The sequence below is a fragment of the Cyprinodon variegatus genome, unplaced genomic scaffold (assembly GCF_000732505.1).
Source record: "Cyprinodon variegatus isolate N-32 unplaced genomic scaffold, C_variegatus-1.0 Scaffold123, whole genome shotgun sequence".
Classification (NCBI taxonomy): Eukaryota; Metazoa; Chordata; class Actinopteri; order Cyprinodontiformes; family Cyprinodontidae; genus Cyprinodon; species Cyprinodon variegatus.
In genome coordinates, this window is record NW_015150576.1 from 81,896 (window position 1) to 107,361 (window position 25,466).

At 38.0% G+C, this 25,466-nt stretch overlaps 1 protein-coding gene across 5 annotated transcripts in view; it reads right to left on the reverse strand.

Moving 5' to 3' along the window:
* Window positions 1-25,466, reverse strand: part of smarcd3 (SWI/SNF related, matrix associated, actin dependent regulator of chromatin, subfamily d, member 3) — a 65,609-nt gene that overhangs the window by 5,216 nt on the left and 34,927 nt on the right. For 2 of the 5 annotated variants that reach the window (XM_015375700.1, XM_015375698.1), the window contains exons 3-12: window positions 23,101-23,190; window positions 18,974-19,016; window positions 15,265-15,387; window positions 13,904-14,029; window positions 13,254-13,349; window positions 8,964-9,065; window positions 8,677-8,838; window positions 6,196-6,293; window positions 5,876-6,011; window positions 1,087-1,209 (exon numbers count right to left, since the gene is read on the reverse strand). In XM_015375700.1, the coding sequence (XP_015231186.1) occupies window positions 1,087-1,209; window positions 5,876-6,011; window positions 6,196-6,293; window positions 8,677-8,838; window positions 8,964-9,065; window positions 13,254-13,349; window positions 13,904-14,029; window positions 15,265-15,387; window positions 18,974-19,016; window positions 23,101-23,190 (1,099 nt within the window). The remainder of the gene's footprint in view (window positions 1-1,086; window positions 1,210-5,875; window positions 6,012-6,195; window positions 6,294-8,676; window positions 8,839-8,963; window positions 9,066-13,253; window positions 13,350-13,903; window positions 14,030-15,264; window positions 15,388-18,973; window positions 19,017-23,100; window positions 23,191-25,466) is intronic. The other 3 variants (XM_015375699.1, XM_015375702.1, XM_015375701.1) reach the window with 3 other exon arrangements.

Sequence of the window (25,466 nt, forward strand, 5' to 3'; positions counted from 1 at the left end):
AAATACACATTAAATGACCAGTATAAGTCCACTGAACACCAAAATATCCACTTTTTCAATTTTAACCCTTTATTGCCAAATTTAGGATTTGTGCCAAATTTGACCCTTCGGGCTTTAGACGTATCATTTCAAAGAATTACAATAACAAACACTGTCTATGTAAACTATTTTATATTTAGCGAAAAAATCAAATAAACACACAGCTACACTTAAACATTTTTTTATTTCTTTTTTTTATGTTAGAACTGGATTTCAAATATACAAACACTTTGGCCAATGGAAACCAGAACACAAGGCCAAAATTACGACATCAACACCATGTGTCCTACCTTGTGAAAAAATCTTTTCTACTACACTAGACATTGTGGTAATCTTTGAAACAATTTCTTTTTTTGTTTATGCAGAGAGGAACTGCACATTTTTCACAGTGCATTTCAGTTTTGAGGTCCTTGCACACAGCACATCGACGGCGATGGTCCTCCTTGACAGGCCAATGGGCAGTTTGGTCGAAACGAACATCTGCACTCTGATAAACTCGAACAAATCTTGGTGGTGGGGAGGAGGTGCCAGGAGTCGTTGGCCTTCCCCGCCTTCTTGCTGTTCCAACTTCAACCAAGCCTTGAGCAACCAAACCCTGAAACTTGCGAAGTTTGAGTATTTTTGATCCAGTAATTCCCTTTGCCTCACAATCACGTTGGTAAAGAAGCCATGCATTGATCACTGCAACAGACATGAAATGCCAGAAAAGTATCATATACCAGCGACGGGTCCTGATGGAGAATTTACAGCGTGCAAGATGCGCATCCAGCGTGTCAACTCCTCCCATAGAAGCGTTGTACTCCTTGACGATGTTTGGCTGATCAATGTTGGTGTATTCTTTTTTGGACTTGTCCCAGCGCCGAGCTTTTCCCAAAGGCTCTGGTCCAGCATATGTTGACATCAAAGTTACAGTTTTCGTGTCTTGCCATTTCAAACAAACAGTGTTGGTGTTGGACTCGATTCGATAATCATAGGATCCACGGCCATTTTTAGACAGATCTTTGTCTGTCATCAGATTGCAACTCGGCATGCGATTTTTTCNTGCACCTTTAGATCTCTGCTTTGGGACTTGAGCCAGTCTTGGATGTAGCCTTTGGGATCTCTGGAGAAGCTCAGCATGAAGTCTCGCTGGATCTTCAGCTGGTTGATGGACTCAATGGTCTCATGGATCTGAAAAACAGCAACAAAATAGAGACGTTCAATTGTTTGAGGCTTTGTAGCTAAGAGCAGAACAGTTTAGCCGGGAAAGATGAGTGGGGGGGGGGCAGCAGGTCCTGAATCAGACATCTTTCACTGCCTCCAAACTGCAGGACCTCCTCTCATATAACTTAAAATGTCACAAAGATTATTCAACATTATGAATAATTTATGACTACCAAGGTAAATTGTTCATCAATTTTCTCACTCATCAAAGTCCAAAATGTATGTCCCATGACTAAATACATCACCAAATCTTTATATTTTAATTCAAAACTATTTTATTTTGTAACCTATTAGAGATAAAGAAGAGAAGTATAATAGAAGTATAATACCACAGAGAGCAGGACAGGTAGAGTCTAAGCATTTCTTTGTCAAAAAAACAGCAATCTTTGTACCCAGGTTTAGGGAATTTTACATGAAAATAATTTCATCATCAGCATATTTGCGTTTCCATGTCTACAAACGGTGCTTTTCTGTTCAATTTGCTCAGACGTTGGTCTGCAGCCCTCATTAAACCAGCCAAGCTTCTCCCGTCCTTTGATGTGAAAACGCCTGCGGTGAAACAGCTTTACGATTTCCCAGGCAGCGTCTCTGCTGAGTTACCAGTTCACAAATCAGACACAGATGAGTGATAAACAGTAACAGAATACAGAGAGACAGAAACATAAACTACACATAAAGAAAGACCCAACGCCAGGTTTTCTAAATATAAAACTGAACAGATAAGAACTGAACATAAACCTTTCCCAACTAATGGTCCTAAAAGGAGCCATTTTATAAAACCTATTAAAGTGGAACTCTTCTAAAACTGCTCAATAAACACTATTTTCATCTCCAGGAAGACCTCACACCTGTTGCTTTCTTGTCCCCATTTTAGGAAACAATTCAATAAGCCACCAAATGTTAAACCAGCTCAAAATACAAAGCATTTTCTCTCTAAATCAAATCGCAGTTGTTCCTCCCTCGGCAGCGGGTCTTATCTAAGTATGTTCTGCTCTTCATTGCAAAGTTGTTTTAAATCAGCCACAGAGGTCAGGCAACAGCACCTCAGTCAGATGTCTGTCCAGACTTTGACTAGGCTACTTAAACCAACTTACTGGTGTCGTTTGGACCATTGTCCTGCAGCAAAACCTAATTTCCTTGAGCTTAGGGTCATGAAACTGACAGCAGGACATCTCCTCCAGGATAGCTGTGGTACAGCAGACCATCACACCAACTGCATCTTTAATAGTGCTTAATGCATGCTTAGTGTGAGGAATTGCATCTGAGTCAATGAGTCGATGCGATCAACTGGTTTTCCTTAGATAGAAAACTCTGAATCAATTTGACTGTATGATCTGGTTGAACTGTAAAGTGCCTTGAGATGACTTGTGTTGTGAATTTGCACTATAGAAATAAATTGAATTGAAATTAAATTGAATTAATATTTACAACAGATATAGCAAAAGATTTTTCCAAAAGCCTTGGGATCATCTATAGTTTTTTTGCGGCTTTTTGTTCCCTTGATTTCTACATTTGAACTGTCCCATTGATGCCATTTTTTTTATTATTATTTATATGTTTTCAACATATTTCAGTGATGGGTACATTTAATATGAACAGATATGTACACTTTTTGATGGTCTCTGCTGTTAATTTGTGTTCCCATCTTGAAATAAATAAAAAAATAAAAGGAAACAATATATGAACACAATTTATACATATATACATTAGTTTATACACTATACACAAAGCAAAGCCGGGCCTTTTTAAACTTGCATATTCGATCCACTTCTCCCAGCATGCCATAAACAAACCCTTGTTATTGTTTGTAATTGCCATCATCTCTTCCATTTTGTAAATATCCACTGTCATTTCCCTCTGAAAGCCGTTTCTCAGTTATACACTTTTTAATGGCCAAAAACAAAATACTAAAATTATTTTTTTATCATTTTTCAACCAAGCCTGAGGTGTTTCCAAAAAGGAGGGTCTTCATATCTTGCAGCTTTCTATGAATATTTCTCCAATATTGTTTCCATTGATGATTTTTTTGTCCAGTTTGTTTCTTGTGCTGACTCATAAAAACTGATCGTAACAGAAGAAATTATGCCAGCAGTGCTTTAGATAATGTTCTGGGATCATTTGTGACCTCCTTGATGAGTTGTTGATGTACTCTTGGAGTCATTCCTAATGGACGACCTCCATTGGAAAAGTTTTCCCCATTTATCATTAAACAACCCCATTATAGTTGAATGGAGACCTAATAACTAACCCTGGACTTGGACAGCATCTGTCTCCCCTGCTCCCCTTCAAATGCTGCAGTTTGCTGTGAAGCCCAGAGCTGCTCCAATAAGTGTGAAAGNGTATGATCTGGTTGAACTGTAAAGTGCCTTGAGATGACTTGTGTTGTGAATTTGCACTATAGAAATAAATTGAATTGAAATTAAATTGAATTAATATTTACAACAGATATAGCAAAAGATTTTTCCAAAAGCCTTGGGATCATCTATAGTTTTTTTGCGGCTTTTTGTTCCCTTGATTTCTACATTTGAACTGTCCCATTGATGCCATTTTTTTTATTATTATTTATATGTTTTCAACATATTTCAGTGATGGGTACATTTAATATGAACAGATATGTACACTTTTTGATGGTCTCTGCTGTTAATTTGTGTTCCCATCTTGAAATAAATAAAAAAATAAAAGGAAACAATATATGAACACAATTTATACATATATACATTAGTTTATACACTATACACAAAGCAAAGCCGGGCCTTTTTAAACTTGCATATTCGATCCACTTCTCCCAGCATGCCATAAACAAACCCTTGTTATTGTTTGTAGTTGCCATCATCTCTTCCATTTTGTAAATATCCACTGTCATTTCCCTCTTAAAGCCGTTTCTCAGTTATACACTTTTTAATGGCCAAAAACAAAATACAAAAATTATTTTTTTATTATTTTTCAACCAAGCCTGAGGTGTTTCCAAAAAGGAGGGTCTTCATATCTTGCAGCTTTCTATGAATATTTCTCCAATATTGTTTCCATTGATGATTTTTTTGTCCAGTTTGTTTCTTGTGCTGACTCATAAAAACTGATCGTAACAGAAGAAATTATGCCAGCAGTGCTTTAGATAATGTTCTGGGATCATTTGTGACCTCCTTGATGAGTTGTTGATGTACTCTTGGAGTCATTCCTAATGGACGACCTCCATTGGAAAAGTTTTCCCCATTTATCATTAAACAACCCCATTATAGTTGAATGGAGACCTAATAACTAACCCTGGACTTGGACAGCATCTGTCTCCCCTGCTCCCCTTCAAATGCTGCAGTTTGCTGTGAAGCCCAGAGCTGCTCCAATAAGTGTGAAAGTCAGACTATTATATCTCATTCTGTGTTGACTTAAAAAGTTAAATAGCTTCTCTTTCCATCTAGTCATGTTCAGTAGTTTTAGTCTACAATAGGTGAGTACATTGAGTGCAGAGAAGCAATGTTTGTTGCTTATGTTGATGTATTTATAGTTTAATAATTATTTGTTAGGTAATCTAGCTTAAACAATACTAATATATAGTTCTTTTATTGAATAAAGTCCATCTTTAGTCATTTGTTTAACAAATAGGAATGGTGTGATATCCTGTTAGTGTGAAAATTGTCTCTGTCTGGCATCTAGAAAAAGAAAATGAAGTTGGATTTTACAGGATGGCTGTATGTAGGCAGTGTAAATGCTTTCCATGATTATAATGGGTCCATATTTACTGCTGATCAGAGCTGAGCCAAGGTCTTTTTATGTTTTTTTTTTTTTAGAGTGGAGCTTAATGTGTAGCTGTTTGATATCTTTAGCCAACTTGTTTGAGTTGCACGCTTTTAAATGCACCTTTTAAATACAGGCATAACGAGGGGTGCTGGTGCCTATCGGCAGTCCATCGCAGGGCAACACAGAGAAAAACATGACAAACGATCTAAGGGGACTGTAGAGAAGCCAATTTACCTAACAGTCATGTTTTTGGACTGTGGGAGGAAGCCAGAGTACCCGGAGAGAACCCACACATGCTCAGGGAGTTCATGCAGAAAGACCGGGGAATCGAACCCAGAACCTTCTTGCTGCAAGGCAGCAGTGCTACCCGTGTGCCACTGAGCAGCCCCTTGTGTCAAACAGGTTCTCATTGAATAATTTCTACAAATTACATTTCTTTATAGTTACAGAAATCATTCAAGAAGTTAGATAACTGATGATTTAACAAGGTAGCAAAGACATTTTCTAATAGTGCCAGAGGGGTTTAGAAGCTATAAGAAACAAGCTCTTTGTAACGAATCTGATTATCTTTGTCTGATGAGAAAACATTTAGATCTGACAAAATCCCCCAAAAACAAGAAATATTTGATTTAAATTTAGAAGAAAAACACAATTTTGTTTGCATAATTGATAAAAAAAAAAAAAAAAACATGAAATAATGTTTGTCTGTACATAAAAAGATGTCTACTAAAATTGCAGATGTCCATTGTTTTCAGATCATTTGGTTAAACAGATTGAGTTAAAAGGTTTGTAGTTAAAAAATGAAGGTTTATCAGTGACAACCTTGACATGAAATAACCGGATGTTATTCCTGATTGTCCTATGGGAAGACGACAGCTGTCAAAGCCTAGAAGATGCTCACCTTGTTGTCCAGCGAGGCGATTTCCTGCTGGTTGGCTGTGGAGAGAAGGAAGCTGCTCATCTGGCTCTTCAGGGGGTCTTCCACCTCCACATCAATGTCATAGCAGGCCGTCTTCTTCTGGTCGTTGGGGTCCACGCTGGGAGGAAGGTCGGAGTTGGTGAGGTACCAGGGAAACCAAGGAAAACAGAAATCGGAGCAAAACGAGGAGGGGTTTCAATGAGCGCAACTAAGACAATCAACATCTGTTTTCTTTAAAGAAAATTTCCCCCGTTGTTGATCTAAAGCTGAGAGTTCCTTTGTTTCGATCTGAGTGTCTGTACCTGATCACATGGTTGATGACGATCGGGTCGGGTGGGAGGAGGAGGTTAGTGAGGCGCTGAGGAATCTCAGAGAACTTCAGACGAGGACAGTCAAAGATCTGTAGGGGGGGAAGATGAAGATCGTCAGATCTTTCAACATGATGACACAATTATCTAGAAGACCCAGCAATGAGTTGGTTACAGATTTAAGATGCTTCTAACAAGACAAGGAAATGATCCCACAGCCCTACAGATCCCCCACTGTGCTGAACACAGGGCACTCATTGCTTTCCAATTTCATCCTGTTCCACACCAGTTAAAGCCAGAGTAAAGCACAATAAAAAATGTTTATGTTTATGAAGGTTGGACAGAATAAGATGCTATTTAATAGTTGCTAAGTTTGCCCCTTTTTGCTGCAGCTCTATAACAGTAAGCTTTGGTGATTTTTTTCTCTGCCTCCTCGCTATGAGTGGTGGCAGAACAACCTTTTGTCCTTTCTTATCACACATCCAGCTCCAATATTTTCACTTTCAGTTATTATTTATAACTGCAGATTCTCATCAAGCATGAACACCTTTTAAATACAAGGTTTTTATTCAATATTCTGCTGAAAACCAGTTCCAAAGAAAACAAATTAAAGTTTAAAAAAGTACCAAAAAAATTATGTGTAGTTTTAGAAAAGCTGTTTTCCCTATTATGTTTTTTGTGATTTACTTTATATTGTTTTTCAATTGCAACAAGTTTTGAATGTGTGACAAAAATCAAGAGTAAATAGTTCAGTTTAGCATTCCTCTCTTTTAATGAAGTGCAGAATATGGCCCCATCTTGTGCTGTATTTTATTAGCCAAACCTTCGTGTCCGGATGGCTAATTATTTCTTAAAAAGCTCTTCATCACTTAGTATCTAGGCAGCATTCATACATCACAAAAACTAATGCTCCCTCACTCCACTACGGATGCTGATTTTTGGAAATCAAGCCAGATCTCTTTCCTCCACAGGTTCCTTTGATGCTCACGACCACAGGTCTGTTTCCAACTTTCCTCCATCTTTAATCTGCCTTTTATCTTTAAAAAGCTGCACATTTGCTTGGTCACTCTGAACAATTCATTTTATGAATTAATTAAAACAAAAGAAACATGCACCGAATCTCCATATCCTGAAAAAAAAATAAAATAAAAAAACAGGATTTGGAGATTTTAATGATAGAAAGGATCAAATCTAATCCAGGATTTCCAATCTGTTTCTTCTAATTGTGTAGAAAATAAAGCAATGTGGAAAAATCTAAAAATTACAAAACTTTATTCAGCTTTAACCTCATTGATTGGATGGAAGATTACCCTGATACGTTGGGGTTTGAGGCTGTAAATATAAAATCCAATAAAATAGGAAAGGGAAGGTTTCCATTGTTTAGGGAGAATCAGAGGAAATGAAAGTTAACTAACAAAACCCATCAAATATAGCATGGATTTGAGATGAGTGGGCTTAGCTTTAAAACTACACCCATGTAAACCATGAAGAGCAGAAAAGAAATGGTTAATTATTACCTCTTAATGCACTCATTTAAGTTAGATTTTTGCATTATTTGCAATTACATTTTTTATATTACTTTAAACTTAAATTGATTTCAGTTTTGAGATCATAAACTAAAAAAGACCAAATAAGGCCATAAGCATATATTAGTTACCTTAATGTAAAAAACACACTTGGCTTACCCTGGATTTTGCATTTTCCCACCTTACATAGATCTATACCAATAACAGCCATCTTTGCTCCGTACCTTTTTAAGGTACCACCATAACCCTCAAGTTTTATAGCATCTGCTGCGAGCCGTCAGACCATCAAGTCAGGCTTTAGTATCATTACATTTAGGACATGTGCACAAGAAATCTAAAATAAACACTTCTAAACTAAATGCAAACTACAATAAGGTGATCAGATTTTGACATGTCAGGCTGGCAACAGTTCTGTTTGGATAGGCAGATCCATGCTTTTCTTTATAGAGCTTTATTATACAATAATATGGGAAATCTGTGGTAAACTGCTAATACAGGAGGACGGTGTGAAAGAAGGGAAAAATATGAAAGCTTCTGAAATGGTAGATTTTTCAGCTATAGGTAACCCACTCCAGCAGTTAGCAAAGCCATAGTTCACAGAAGAAAAACATTAAAAACTCAAATAAAAGCCTTGGGAATTCTGTTTCTAAAGATGCTCCTACATGACTGTGATTACCTGTATAATATCAACATGGTTAATATGGTGTAGTGGGAACTGTCTGTTAAAACAAAGTTATCTTAACTTCTCTGATGAGCTGCTTTCTTTTCATCCATGATTATTTCAACCTCAATTACTTTTGAGTCTCAAGTGTTTAAAAAATAATTTCAGTTTACAGCTTTCATTTTTCTATAATGTCATGTGCATTGGTGAGTTAAAGTGATTCAAACTCTTAGTCTATATTTTAAATGCTATTTTTTCTTGCTCCTCATCATGTGGGATATTGTGTACCTGTTGGAAGTACTTGTCACAGTTGATGTACTCTTTGTCATGGGAGTCCTGCAGCTTGTTGGTCTTCACATACTGCCAGAGGGCCTGAATGATGCAGGAACGAGTCTGAGTGTGGATGCCGAGGAGGCGCGCCAGGCGGAGGTCCAGCTTAAACTGGGGAGGCTGCGGACACATTGTAATGGTCATTGAATCATCAGAATCAGATAAACCTTCCACTGAGGATTTGACACCTGCAAAAAGCTTTAGTTTAAGGTTAGTGGTCTAAAATGTGCTTCATGTTGATTCACCTGGTAGTCCAGCATCAGCAGCAGGGTGCAGCGCACGCTCACATCTCCGGGTCTCTTCACCTGGAAGCCGTCTGTCTCCTGGGTGGTGGGTGTGCGGTGCCACTGCAGGAGCAAGCCGACAAAATATAACCTTATATCTCTGCAACAAAAAAAGCTGAATGTTCCCTTAAAAATAAATAAATAAATTGTCTACCTAAAACAACCGTGGGAGGTAAAATGTTCCTTTTTACTAACAGCTTTAAAACCTTAGGTTACAACAACCTCCAGACTTTTAATCACATACAAAAAAACAATATTATTTATTGTAATTGAAATGTGCAATGCCATCATTAAGTTTATAGCACTTAATATACAGTGCAGTAGTTTATTTTGCTATGTTTTAATACTGTTTGCCTGAAAGATTCTTCATTTATCGCAGTTTAGATTAAATAAATAAATACTTAGAGCAGCCTTGGTAAAGCGATATAACAATCCAAATGATATAATTTTAGTTGCAGTTTCAGAATGTTGCACAAAAAAAAACAAACAATTAATTTGATTAAGAACATGCTGATGTCTCAATGAAAGGGGGGCTCTATTATAGGCATCTCTAACAGTTTTTGCACTGAAGCATCCTTTTTTTGTGTGTTTTTTTTTTTTTACTTTTTTTTAAAGTTGCTCAGATTGTCAGGGACTTCAATCTGTAATCAAGTCCAGGATGGATTTTTGGAAGATCATTATGTATTGTTGTCAAACTCTGTGCCTATAGGTCCTGTCACGCAAAGGATTGTGGGCAACCTTTAGCTCTAGTGTCTATGCAATAGCTCATCATGGCTACTTCCTTACTGTAAGTATAAATCTGACTTTTAGCACTTTTCATATCGATCACTGATGCACGTCCACTGTGGATGAAGCGTCCTTTCTTATTTGAGGTATTTTGATGGAGCCCTTGACTGCATATTGAGGAGGTAATGAAGTTATTCAGGTGTGTGGAAGCAGCAGCATATTAAAACTGCAGAATACTCTGAATTGAGGCTCTATCCACACAAAGACGAACACGGCCTCTTTTCATAAACAGCTTAGAAAAAAGATGTTTCCACACGAGTGTAAACAGCACCAGTAGAGCATAAATGACTAAATACCTCATGAATCCCAACATGGTATTTTCACAAGTGAATGAATCCATTTGAAGTTAAAGTTGGATTTCAAAATGAATGCAGATGGAATCAAAGATTAATTTTTTTAAAACCCCTAAAACAATCTTTACCAGGAGTGCCGGTAATTCTGACTCTTTCCATGCCAAGAAGTTGATATAAACAGCTATAACAAGGTGACGTTTTCTTTCCTGCTCTTGACAGGCAGCACTATGTTTGGTAAAAGATTAAATATCTCTAAAGCAGTCATGCACAAAGTGAAAAAAAGAAAAAATGCATGATAGAAGTTTAACCAGGATTGTTGTCCTCGAGCAAAATGTTTTGCTAAACCAACTTGGGTGTTTTATTTTGCTGTATATTCATCAAAAAAATAAACATTTTAAATAAAACTGAGGGAATCTGTGCAGCGGATAGATCAAGTGTAGAGGAGTATCTTTTTTTATTTCTATTTAATACTAGATATTATCAAAAAGATTAAAGATTTACTCTTAGGCATAAATCTAAAGAAAAATCATGCAAGCATTAGCAAAAGCACATTTATCCTTAAACCCATGGCTGACTCTCTCAGAAAAGGTTCGACAGTGAATGCACCTCAAGGTAGGGATAAAATTCCTTTGATTGAAAATCACTTAAGGAGAAACACCTGAGTGGCGAGGTTGATAAAAAAAGAGGAACCTTGAGAGGCCGTCATTTTTATTCTGAAACTCCTGAAGTGGATTTCTTATTTTTTTTTTTTTTAACATCACTCACTTTATGGAGATTCAGAGTGAAGGGCAGCGGCTGGTTGTTTATAATAACCAAGCAGCCATTTTCACAAGCTGCATGTTGAAACAACCTTGTATGCTGCAAAATTTAAAAAGAATCGCCTCTTTTTCTACAGTTGGGAGAGAAATCTGTGCTCTGCATAGGGCAGACGGCCCACTCTGCCTCTTATCCTGCTTTATTTCCTGTATAACCAATGAGAACATGAAGGAGAGCAGGCGAGATGGGATCATTGTTTCTTAACATTTAGCCAGGCGTGACAGAATGGGAATTTTTCAAAGACGGAAACTATCACTGACCTTGACTACATGGCTGGGAAGTCTAACTCGGTGATTTAAGCTGGGCAGAGAGGCGCTCTGTTAATCATGGAACAAGTTGCTCAAGAAGAAGCCGTGAATGTGGTCCAGACGGAGCAAAAGGAGAACTTACAGCATCGCTAACATGTAAATGATTCTAGGAAAGGATGACATATTTACACTACTGATAAAATACTGTTGTCATTCTATTGAGGGGATTTTAGAGTTTGAGCATCATGGATGGATGGATGATAAAAGAAAGCGTTTAACTGATAACATTTTAAACCTGTTTAACCTTTGATTTTGAAAAATTACCACCTTCAAATGAATGTTTCTATCCTCTAGATGCGCTCTCTCTCCATCATTTTGGTGGCATTTTATGAGCACGGAAGGGGCTAAGACGTGATGGGAAGCTATTGGACTGCTTGTGAAATACAGATTGAAGAACAATACAGAGAGATAGTATATGATGCCACATTCCATCTAAAAAGACTCCTTTAGAGGAGAGTGGTGAGGACAGCAGAGAGGATCATAGGAGCTTCTCTTCCCTCCATTAAAGACATTTCATCCCAGCGCTGCGTGCCCATATGATCATCAGCGACCCCTCACACCCCCACCATGGACTGTTCTCCTTGCTGCCCTCTGAGAAGCGGCTTCACAGCATTAAATGCAGGGTCCAGCAGGTTCTGCAACAGCTTCTTCCCCGTTGCCATCAAACTCTAATCTATACTCTGCATCACACGTGCAACATCACATTTCCACTACGAACATGGCTTGTTTTTCTCAAAATCCCTTTAAGTGCATCACAACTCAATGTTCTACTGCATTTTGCAACATATCTATTTATTTTGCACTCCATTTAACCTTTCCATATCAATGCCTTTTGCACCATGACTTTTAAACTGGTTTCCTTTTCTCCTAAACTGTTTACATTCTTGATCACCGCTGCACTTTATAAATGGTAATGTTCATTTCACTGCTGTAAGGCTGTATGCATCTAAATTTTGTTTTGTATACAAAATGACAATAAAGTTTGTCTAAGTCAATAAAAATAACTAAATAGAAAGTTTGTGAAAAGCAGACAAAAACAAGTTTAGTGAAACTTGGAGAATAATTGATGAATTTGGAAAGCTCAACAGAACTGGAGCTGTTCATAACCTGTGTTGATAGGAGGCAGAGTTTATAAAGAGTTGCTTCTCTTTGCTCCCTTTTATTTGTGAAAAAGGCTGCACTTGCATTTAACTTTTAAATGAATGCAATCAAAAATAAATTGATTAAATAAAAGATCCCTTTAAAACATAATTTAGGTTCTGCACATCACTATATGAGCAATGTTTAGTGGTTGAATTACAAAGTTAGTATTAGTAAAGTGAGATGGGACACAAAAAGCTGTTTCTCTTCATCCAGGCTGACATATAATGACATGTCCTTTGTTTCACAATTATTATAAGCGACCTGAAACAATAATAAGCTGTGGTTTTAAGGGGGTGTTATGAGCAGTACTATTTTTTGACTTCCTTGAGCCTCTGCTGGTTGCCTTATGGTGTCAGGGTGACCACCTTCTTTCTATACTTTTAGTTCAGACATGAGAATTGTGTCAGTTTTCCCGAGTTTATTCTTGGCAAGTAGCTGAGCGAGTCGGTGAAATGACATGAAGGAGTTTCATTGTGACTCATTTAAGGTAAAACAGAGTCCTGTTTCACGGCCCTTGACTTCTAACAGACAAGTATTTGGTGTGGAAAACAGAGTTTGAGCTTGACAATACCATGAAAGCGCAGATTGTGCTAATTCTGCCTAACTGGGTGAACATGTTTATCTCTGGTTTGTTGCTTTTATTGCTTTGTAGAGAAATAAATGAAACAAGCAGCATAGCATAGAGGTGTTGCTTTGATGGCAAAACACATAGACAGGAGTTATTTTAGTGAGGTTTCATCAAGAAGGTGTGTAACCAGTTTTTTTCTTCATAACTCTGAACTTAATTCAGATTGAGCAGAACTAAAGTTCTATACACGTGTTTATCAGTGACTTAAGTCAGAAAATGCCTCTAAAATGACACATGTGTGATCTTTGTGGGGTAAAAACATCCTGATTTTGCTGACCTCAACCAGGTGGTTGTCCGGACCATACAGCTCTTTATCCAGCTCAATCACTAGGCTCTTGAAAAATGAAGAAAACTTCTTTTTCTGCTTCCCCGGCTGCGGAAAAGAAACCCAGACAGAGGTGGTTGGTTAATCTCCAGGATCTGATAACTGATGGTCAGATTCATAAATGCATCTTGGCCCTTAGCGTCATTACTTGAGAAACCACGAGGAGCAAAGAGAGATCGGAATAAAAATAGGACAGCAGTTGTTCTCATGGTCCACTTCCTCTGAGCTACACTTAAAATATTTGTGGGTTTTTAATGCAGTAGAGTTCAGAGTTTCTAGTACAAAATAAATCATTTTGTCTTTGATCTCAAAACACTCTTCTCACCATTTAGACATTTAAAACGCTGACCCAATACATTACAGTACAATGTGATACGAGTACTTCATTAAAGAAGCCCGGGGCAGCTTCTGGTATAAATAATAGCACAAAGTCAAATCAAAATCTCAACTTTCACAAAGTAAACAAACATTTTACCTATAAATTTATGAGAAAAATGTGCACCTATCCAAGATTCTATGACACTTAACAACTATCCACGGCAAAATAATTTGGAAACTTAAAAGAAAAGTCTAAAACGAAAGCAAGAAAAATTAAAACTCACATCATCCAGCAGCTTTCCTTCTACCCTCAGCTCCCATGATGCAATGCTGCCATCTGAGTCGTCAGCATCGGGTCGAGCTGGGTTGAACGTGTTGGAAATATAGAGCCTTAGTTTACGCTTTTGCTGCTGACACAAGGGCAAAATCAGGAGCACAGTTTAGTACAAAATAAAACTGAACTACAGGTGAACCATAAATAGATGAAAGTCTGATCTAATTATAAAGTAAATGGGCAATTTAACAAATAAACCTTGTGAAATTGCCTATGTAAACAAGAAAAGAACATGCAAGTAGTGGGCGTTTTGTGGGTGATTCCAATACTCAACAGATAACAAGCGCTGAAGTGTTGTGGATCAGAGCATTTAAACAAGGATTCTGCATGTGTTGCTGCCTGACACTATGGCCACGTTCACACAGCAGCCTGAAGAAACCCAAATACCATTTTATTGCTCATATGCGACCTGAACCTGATCTTTTCATGACAGCCTAAACAACATGGATCTATTTTTTTTTTTGCCAATTAACCCAGACTTCTTGTCTATGTGGTCTGAAACCTGACACAAATCTGATCTTTTCAAATTCATCCGACCTGAATGTCATAAATTCTCAACAAAGCTTCTTATTCTGCATCTTGTAACGCAGAAGCAGGAAGAAAAACAACCATATCAGACGATAATGTGAAGATAACTCTTTCTTTTTGGATCTTTTTGAATAGATTGCTTTTTAATGCGCTGGCTCTTGTTGGAAAAGAAATGAAAAATTGGAAGATGTGAAGCACTCCAACGCTACCATCAATGTTTACTTCCGTAAACAGAGCACGCTCACTACTTGTGATGTCGTTGCGTCCTCTACTGCGCATGCAGGACAGTTAAGCAGTATGAATGCAGTTCACACGGGAGATCACATTCAGGTTGCATATTTTTAAAAATGTGAATGACCAAAACAATAAATAAAAAATCAGGATCCAGCATATTGAGCATTAAGGCCTACAGTTTTAACGTAGCTTATGAGAGCGATGGGAGAACAAAGTGGATTTATTTTGTGTGTCTCAGGCAGAGAAGAACAAAAAGGATCGTCCCTCTTTGTGTGGAAAAAAATCTGAAATATTTAGATGCACAAACATGGAGAAGTAGTCGCTGCCATCTAGATCCTTCCAGCTGTCCCAACATTTCTGCGTCAATGTTTTAATTTCTGAATGAAAACCCACTAAATGGACTGAATCTGCTATTTCAGTCAAGTCACAGATGCTGGAGCTCGTTAGTAGACTTTCTTTGTGCTCGCTATCAAGTTGTTTTTTACTTTCAAAATGTTAGTAGATCAGAGCCTTAAAGATTTAACGTGAGGGTTGTTTTTTTTTCCTTACCTTCATTGGTCTCTTTAGTGCTTCCTGGATGTCCACACGTTTACGCATAATGGTTTGGTCCAGTTTGCGTTCGAACGCTAGTAGATCCATATAGGCCTGAGATTCAGGAACCAGTTCACGGATCTGCTCAGGAAAAAAAAAAAGAAATCATATTTAAAGTTTGCATAAAACTGATCAAAAATACAAGCATAAAAAACTCAAGGTTTGTTCACAACTATTAATATTTTTTAACAAACAGGCAACTTTTTAGGGTTCTGCATAATGTAAAATAGATTTAATTCCTCTTTATTGTCAAAAGTGTTGAATTCAAAAACAACCCTAAAATAATCCGCATTTCCTTTATGAGTTATGGCGTAATATTTTATTGTTCTTATCTTTTAAGAAATAGGAGTGACTATTAGCTGATGCTGTGACCAGATATGGAGCCTAGGCGGAAGTTCAACCGAAGAAACTAATTGCTCTCCTACATCCATCTGAGACACAGCCAATCAGCTTTGAATCACACCTCCATGAAAGCCAATCAGCATCCAAAGTTCATCTTAAAAGGCCTCAGATAGGCACATGTCTGCTCCTGTTCACAGGCGGCGGATACGCTGTGTGACTTCATTCAGATGACACCGTTTCAACCCACCTCCAGCCCCTCCTCCATCATCGTAGCTAAAGCTTCATCAGAAAGTAATTCCTCTTGGACTCTCACTGTGTTCCCTGTCTCATCTAAACTAGTCTGACAGAAGACCGCCATGTTGAGCCTGGTTCTGCCAGAGGTTTCTTCCCAACAGGGAGTTTTTCCTCTCCATTGTCGCTTCATGCTTGCTCATCATGGGCAGGTTATCTCAACCTCTGTTATCCAACTGGACTTCCATCTTCCAGGTCCCTAAGTGAAGCTCTAGTATCAGCTCATGCAGTCCAATGAATCTCCCCATAAAGCTCAGCAGACCGTCTCGCTAACCAGCAGTCTACAGACTGACCAACTTCATCTATCTCCACTCCACCACCAGTTTCAGGCCCAGAAGGAAACAGCCCTATTCTTTGCTCCTCTTAAAGCATATCTATCAAAATTCAGCGCCATGTTTCCTGCTGAGGTCTGAGCACCAAAGACAAAGTAATTGTATCAATAAATTTCTCCTAAATGTCTTTTCTCTTCATGTGAGTTTTACAGAATGAAATGACAATCAATGTTAACAAAATAATGATGGACCATTTCTTTACCGTATGTTTCAAAGTTATTCTCTAGATCTTCTTTCTCATTTCTCACAGATATATTTATCAGAATTTTTTTTTCTTTTGACTAAATGCTTAAGCTAATAGAGCAAAAATGCTTCCCAAATAATGTTTTAGGGCTGATGTTATGATTGTAAACTAAAGTTACTCCTAAACCTTGCTCTTTTATTTGTGATTTTACAGTAACTTTAATTTCCCTTTCAAAGACATTAAACCAACACAGAGCTTTTAAGTAAAAAAACGAACAAACACAGACATGTGCTCTAATGTTTTAAAGGCATAAAAAATATTCTTCTAAGACTTACCAAAGCTTGTTGACTAATATAGTCAAACTTTCTAAGTGTTGCTAGTGTTAGTAAGCTAAAGTTTAGACCTTTCTGCTACAATTGATCATTTTATATGCTGTAATGTTGGAATAAAACATAGTTTTTCTCTGTTAAATATGTGGATAATGGGACTTTGGATAATATGTTTAAGCTAATACCTGTTTGAACAAATATAACAAATATTCTAATGCCATAATATTGTTTACGACATTACTGTTTCACTCATTTAATTTCACAAATTATGTGCTGCCATGTTTAAATAAAACACCTTCTTACAATAACTTTGTGTTTAGCTAAATGTAGATTATTTCGCAAATCAATTAATCTGTTGATTATTTTTTTGATTAATCAAAAGATTCCTAAGATAGCCAAAGATCCCTTAAAGATGACCTTTTATTAAATGAAACTAGGTGAAACCCAATCTTTTCCACTTGGGGAGTTCTGGATAGAGTCATAATATATTTTTTATCTTAAATGCAAAATGTTTATATATATTTTTAACATTGTTGGTATAATTACAGCTCAATTCGGGTTCCTCTGTCAGCTAAAGGCATTGATTAGAGTCTATATTCTCCAGTTAATGATTAATCGATTGCTAAATTAGTTAATGGTTATTTCAATAATCGATTAATCACAATTAATCGGATTCATTGCTTAAGCCCTAGCTAAATGTTAGCATCTATCTATAGCATGGATAGTTAATATAGTGGAAAGTTTATTTGTTTTAAGTAAAATTTGATGTATAAAGATAAGAGACCTGAAGCAGATGGTTTGTTAGGTGCATTTAGGACTGTGTGGAAAAAATACTAAAGTGGCTAAAATAAACCATTGCAGAGGCGCTGCCAAGGTTCAAAGTGACATTTAGGATATTATTCACTATACTGATAAAACAAAGATGAAAGTTTTTGGGAGGAACGTCTATGGTTATGTAAGAAAACACAATCCCAACACTCAAACATTGAGGCAGTAGTGTTTTGTTCTGACTTTACTCTAATTAATGAAAATTATAATACAGAAATTCCTTTACAAGAATCCAACAGGATAGTTTCACATTGGCTTGGTCAAAGTCAGGGTTTATCTTTAATTAAGATGCTTGGAAATTATATTAAAGATGAAAAAAATATATATATGAACAAAACTGCAAAGACCAGCAAGGTAAAAAATCTCCTCTGTGATTTAATGACAGCTGTTGCTGGCGAGGCACATGTTGGTTTGGGTAGGTTTTTCATTTCAGAAATACAACCATAGTCTAAAGAGAAACATAGCTTTTGTTTGATATGAGAATGAATTAGAGGGTTTTAAAGTGTGAAAAAATATTGGGGGAAAAAAACTGAGTTAAATTTGCAATAAACTGGAGTTAAAATAAAATGAAAAATGTTTTTACTTAGACCCACAGCTCTGTCCACTATTAACAGGGTGCTCCACCAAGCGATGGAAATAAAATGCAGACGATCAGCCAGAACTCAAACATTACCATACTGATGAAAGTCCTCACAGCATCAAGGGCTGCTGTTGTGCACTCACACTCCTCCAGGCAGCTCCCTATCCTCCCTCCCTGCTGGCTCTTTCATGTCTTCCTGCCTTCATTGTTCCTCTCATTCCTTCTCTATCTGCCGGGCCGAGACGCCGAGCTGGTGGAGGAGTCTGGCAGACATTCCCTATGCTTGACTCATTTTCAGGAGTGCCGCTCCATGCCATGCCACACTATCTGTTATCTCTGTCTGGTTAATGTCAGAGGAGGGGGGCAAGACTTGAGGCTGCACGTCCACAGTCCAGAGACCTCTGCAGCCTGGCGAGAGTGCGAAATAAAAAGCTTTACCTCAAACCCTACAAACTCACCTGTGGGAAACGTTTTCATCTGCTGCCTCTTTTACTTCTCAATGTGTTCAAATCCAAGCCTCGCAGTTGTAATGTGAATTGGTTAGAAATCATTCAAATCACAAGAGAAAACCCTAAAGAAAACTTCTCATCACTCCACTCATCCTCTCTCTTCTCATTTTGGTAAAATAACGAATAACGATCCGGTCCCTCTGTACTTTCAAAGAAACCTCAGGCATCAAAAAGCAATCAGGATTTTTTTCCTCTTCTTCGCACACCAAAAATAAAAAGACAGACGGACAGAAAAAAATCAGAACAACAAAGGTAAATATATGCAGCCTCACCCTTTGCGGAAGAATCTTGTCTGCCATTTTCCTTCTCTTAGCACTAGAGACAGGGAGAGAAAGACAGAGAGAAAGAGGAAAAAGAGAACATGTTACTATGGTGACTGATAGCGTAGCACCCAGGCCATCTGCTAAAATGCTGGGCCATATCCAGCACCCCAGCATCCCAGCTGTGCATGTGTGTGTGCTCCAGTGTTTGTGTGCCCAATGCAGCCATCCACCTGGGGAGCCAGAGCCTGTAACAGCCCAAAAAGTGTCACATCACACATCTCTCACCTGATACATATTCACCGCAACTCACACAGAAAGATGCACGAGCGCACTGCAGAATCAGTGGTGCAGGACGTGGACGGGATGTGTGTCGGAAAGCTTTTTAGGAAACGCAGACCCTCCGCCGTTTCTGTGTGTGTGTGAAACGCTCATTGATTCATGAATTCCAGGCACGGGGATTTGTTTTCTTTACTTATGCAGGATGTATAAGGGGAATATAAAAAATTCTGATAAACAGATGCCTTTATAAGACAAAACAAAAATAAATAAAGACAATTATTTTACAGTTTCCTTTGCTTGTGAAATTAAACATCTGTGGGCACTTTGATATATGCAGCACGCAGCTCATGCAAGTTGTCTGTGTATGCAAAAAGAAAGCTTCTAAAAACAACCGGGTACACACTGCAAAAACAGCAAATCAGAATAACTCATCATCTCATGTTCATCTAAACTTAACTTTCTCACTGCATAAATAACCTTTCTTTAAGTATGCTGCATCCTGCATACAGTGGCTTGTAAAAGCATTCAAACCTTTTGACCTTTTTCCCATTAGCTTCAGCTACAAACTTCAATAGATTTTGTTAGGATTTCATCTAATAAACCAATACAAGGTAGAGCAAATTGTAAATATGAAAGAAAATCAGGTGTGGCTGTCACGAAAAAAAGGTATCATGCGTATCTTTATGTTCGCTGTTTAATCTATTTCTCTTTTTGTTTGTAATTTAAACTCAGTATAAATCCAGCTGTTATTTGCTCAGAGGTTTGTTAGGGAACATTAGAAAACAAACACAGCAGGTCAGGGAGAAAGTAGTGGAGGTTTAAAGCAGGCTTCAATCGTAAACGTTTGAACATCTCACATAGCAGCATCATCTTAAAATGAAAGGGTATGCCACAACTGGGCGTCCATCTAAACTGGCAGGCCAGCAAAGAAGCCTGTGGATACATCATACCTGCCTTTCTTATAAGGGTCGGGGGAAGCATGGAGCCACATAAAGACCAATATTGAAGAAAACCTGTTAGAGGCTGCAAAAGACTTGAGAGTGGGATGGAGGTTCGCCCTGCAGTATCACAACAGCCCTAATCGTTCAAAAAAATTACAATAGTCTAGTCAAAGTAAAGAGACCTTAATGCAATTGGAAAAATATGGCTTCTCTTTTGCGTAGAAGAATGGGCAAAGATGACTGAAGCTGTCCAAGAAAACACTTCCAGCTGTATAGTTTAAGAAAGCATTATGTAGAAACTTACAAATGTACAGCACCGTTTTCAGATTTGTAAAAGCAAAATATTGAAAGCTACACATCCACTTTCCTTCACTTTAAAGTAATGCACTCTGTTGTTTCATTGCATAAAATCCCATTAAAATGTTTTAAACTTTGCTGCCTTAAGCTTGATTAAAAAAAGTTTAGAGGGGAATAAATATTTTGCAAGCTACTTTACAAAGTCGGCCTGCAGTGATGGTAAAAATAAAGCAGTGAAGTCTTATGCAGTCTTATCCGTCAACAAAATAATATTTTAATTTAACAGTTTCCCTTCAATATGCAATAATGAATAAATAATGACACCATGACATGATGCATTTAACTGTTATTATATAAATATCTAGAGGTAGCTTGTTAATCATTTACAGGGACACTAAACTCAGAGGATAGGTGCTCATCACATGCATTTGATTGATTTAAAACAATGTTAGTATTGGATAGAATAAAGTTAGCTATAAAAATGTTGCATTAAGAGAAGAGGAAAAAAGTCAAAAGGTTGTTGGTGGGGGTTACTGTAAATAGTTGAATTTGGGGAAATTGTTTTATAAACATCTGGCTTCCTACATAAAGCCTGGGGGAAAAAAATCTCCCTTTCTCTTCAGCAGGTAAGGGGTGCCACCTCCCCATAGAGATGCATGAGAAAACTAGAAAAAATTGTTAAAGACAGAACTGACAGAATGTGTTTGAAGTGATTTTGCACCCCCCCTTCCTAATGGTGCCCTGGGCAACTGCCCATATGGCTCATATTAGTAACCCCCCCCCCCGCCTACAGCCTCCGTCTCCTACTCCTCATCAATTCAGCTTATCTGCTCCTCAGTCTTTGAAAATAAAATCAAATATTGCCATATATAACAAACTTTTATTTAAAATAATACATTTAAATATCGAATAAACCTCAAGAGAATGTGAGCGTGCTCATTAATCTTCTTTCTGAAATTCTAATGAGAACATTTCATCCCTTCCCTTCATTACTCTGAATTTCACACAACTGCTTTTATGATCTTTTTTATTTCTCCTTTCACTTGACATTGAAAACATGGGTATTTATTGCACATGCTGGTGGAACTAAGTGCAGAATTTTGTTCCCTCATGTTCCTTAACCAATCTGAATGGTAACAGACGGATATAAATCAACAGCTGGAAGAAGTAATAAAAGATTAATTTAGTACAGAAAGCAGCTGAGACACTAGTTGTATATTTTTTGACATTCAAAGCACCTTTTATTTCTGATGTTTTGATAGTGCATGACTAATTGAACCTATACTGAACTGTGTTATGAGCCAATTCATCAACAAGTCATATCAATTCAGAGAACAATAATGCTGACTTTAGCCAAGCACCTTCTGTATAAAGGAAAACACGAGAAGGAGCAAGGCTGAATTCATATAGGATTTTAAAACTGATGCTATGCATGTTATAGGCGGCGTGTATTAGTACACTTAATCACCTGGTTACCGGTAGGTTGTACTGGAAAAGCATTCTATGGATCGCCTCAGTTGGGGCAAAATATTGGTTACTGTCAGGATAATTTAAGACTATAGTGTCTAAGGTGTCATTAATAAGGGAGGTAAGTTGAAGACAATCAAAATATACAGATCTAATCTGGTATATTATTACAATTTAATGCAGCATTCTTTTATTTTCATGGGATTAACTTAAATGTATCAGATTCAGACTGATTAAATTATATTCCAAATCTTAAAGGTATAGTGGAGGATGTTCTGTTTCCGGGTGGATCATCAAAATAAGTGGTCCTCCTAATTGTCAATCATTCTGGTGATATGTTTACGTAAGGCCGTCCTACGTGCTCGTCCCTTATTGTCACTTACCGGTGGAAAAATTGCAAATCTCCTTTTGGAAAGTAAGCTTGTATGAGCGATGCAAACAGCAACTTTTAAACAGAGCGTGCACCAGGAGAAATTGCGCTGTGTACCGTCTTGGGGGTGGGAACAGGGTTGTGCATGTGGATTTTTTATTAAATGTGGACAGGGCGGGTGTTTTCACAAATCAGTTGGAATGCTATCAAGGACAAATGAAATCTTGATCAGGACATCCGTAGTTTTGATTATTTCAAGCGTTATTAAAGATCTGATCAAAACTGAGAAATATTTGGGGTATTGATACTATAAATGTTTAACATTCAACACCAAAACAGTTATAATTAGTATGGCATTGCCTACAAGCTTTACAGTTTTCTAAAGGTACGGAAACCTTTTTTTCTTTTGCATTCCAGAATTTAATTTTTCTGTCCGAGAGAACTGCAGCACTTTCTACGCAGATCTATCAGCATGCCCAGTACTTCAACTAGCCCACTGTAGGGGAAATTAAATGATCTAGATGAGAATAAAAAAAGAAACTAAAACATTTTGCTGTTTTACACAGTTTGAAACATACTTTATAATAGGAGTCTGGTCCCATCATGCCATGCTCCAGGCCAAAGCATGCACTACTGCGGTTTAAAGGGGGTTTCCCTCTCAACCTGCAGGTATGTTTGGCCAGACTACTTCATTCAGGGAAGGGGGGAGAGGTTGCTGGGCTCAGGTAAGGCCAAAGTCATAAATAGAAAGAAAATGGGCATGCAGCAGAATGAACTCCTACTTTGATCCAAGCGTGGGATCTGATTGGGGCTCTCTCATGTCCATCTGCCTCGTCGGCATCTCGCTGGCTCCGGGAAATCCAACGGGCTTCCTATGAATTGGTGAGGATCCGAAGGTTGTCCGATTAGTGTTATGGCGAGACACACATTTACTCAGAGGGAGGAAACACCTGTCGGCTCGTTTTATTTTCTCTCATTTCTGTATGCGTTGGACGTGTGTGAAGTTCAAGGGTCTGTTAGTAGGTGCAAACTCCATGACTGGGACAAGGCCAGGCACTGTGATGGGAGCGTAACCGTGTCCATGCTCGTGCAGTGAAGGAGGACCTGGGAGGCGTCCCGCTCGTCTGAGGGACACGCTCATTCAACAGCGTTTCTCAGGGAACCAAAACAACCATGCTTCACACACAGAGACAGACAATACACTGATAGGGACAAACACTGAGAGATCACAGGGAGGAGGGGGAAATGAAGGCAAAAAAAGTTCCCTCTGGTTCGACTCGTTTCTTCAAGCCAGTTTGATGCAGTGATGAACATGTAGGGCAGATAAAGACACCGTGGATCCTCTCAGAACGCTCCTTACAACTCAAATGCTTTTGCAAACACCAATACATGGATTAAAATGTCATCAAATTTAAATATAACATGCTGGGAGTCCCTATTAACTGAAATCGTGGGAAAATAAAAAATTCTTGTGCTTAAATATAGTCGAAACATGTCCTGGAGTGACATGGAATGCATCCATCATGCTGCATTTAGTGGAAATTTTTGCCAAAATCAGAAACATTTGATCAGCAACATGTTCATCAGTAGGGCTGTTTTTAGATGTTTGCAAACATCCACTACTGGCATTGATGGCATGTTAATTTAAGGCTTTTAATTGTTAATTTACTTAATACAATACATGCAGCCTCATTGGGTTTTTAAACAATACAGCCGAGTGAAAGTATATACGACTGTTCTTTAACCCATTAGGGTTCAGTTTTAACTCTGTCTGGATGTTTGAAGGGTGGGCTTCATTGTCCAGGCCAGATTTAAGGGTTGATCTGTTACTGTTTGAAGGTCTGGGCTTTGGGACGATCATTCCCAACCCCGATTTGTCCAATCTGTTATGTGTGTTGCACCATCTCCTCTTGGACCATCAAAATTCTCAAAGTTTCAACCATCTTCCCTGACCCAAACCATAACCTTCATCTGAAAGGACAAAGGTCAAAGAAGAGTAAGAATCATGATAACCTTGATTAAAAAAATATTAAAGCAGCATCTTTTTTACAGTTTGGAGGCAAACCAGTTTCCCCCTTCATTATCTTATGGTTGGGAGTCTTATTTCTTGTTCCAGAGCCAACAGAGAGAGACTACATGGTCTGCAGCAACTATTACTTAGCTGGTACATGTCAAAATAACATCCTCATGGATGGCAGTGGTGGAGGTTTCCCAGCTGCCTAAAGCATCACTTGCTCAGCCTCTTCCCACAGAGCAGTATGCTGTCCGTTCATCTTTAGGGCCCCTGCACTAAATTTAAATGATGAAGTCATCGACAGGTTTCTGCAGAACTTGCAGACAGACTGTTAAATGCACCCATTTTCAGCAGAGAAACGGTTAGAGGAGTCATCACTCAGAAATCAGACTTTTTCCATTTTCATGCTTGTGGACTTTAGTTAAAGCCGTTCTTAAAAGAGTTTGAAAATTGCTTCTTCTTTTTTTAAGTGGTCTCTTTATAAACTAGAAAAGCCCACAAGAGCACAAGTTAGTCCTCCTCTTTGACTTATGTCATTCGCAGAAGGTGCTAACATTAAGAGGTGGGAGGTACTCTGACTAGTTACATTTTCTTTTTGAGAAAAGGTTTAGCAGCAGTTTTACAGGAATGTACTATTTATTTTTAGTCGAGTTAACATATGATAAAATATCACTGCTCTCACTTGAGTAAAATTTCTATCTACTCATCTAAGGCTACGTTCACACTGCAGGCCTTTTTTTTGTGAAATCCGATTTTTTCGTGTTGTCGTTCATATTTCCAAATATATGTGACTTGTATGTGATTTCCTGTGTGAACTGAAGTCACACAATACAAGTGTCCCGCATGCGTGCTCTTTTTTTCCGGGAGTAAAGATGGATCTAGCGGTCTTTTTCAACCATAAAAACTCAATCTTTTCAATATGTTTAAACATAAATACTGCTCTCCGCATCATCATCTGCCATGGTTGTTGATTTCTTGCCGCTTCTGTGTAGCAAGACGCAGAATAGTGACCTTTATCGGGTATTAATGGCGTTCAGCTCGGATGAATGCGACCTGGCCGTTCAGACAAAGGTCGCATTTGAAAAGATCAGATTCGTATCTGATTCAGGACCACATAGCCAAGTGGCCTGGGTC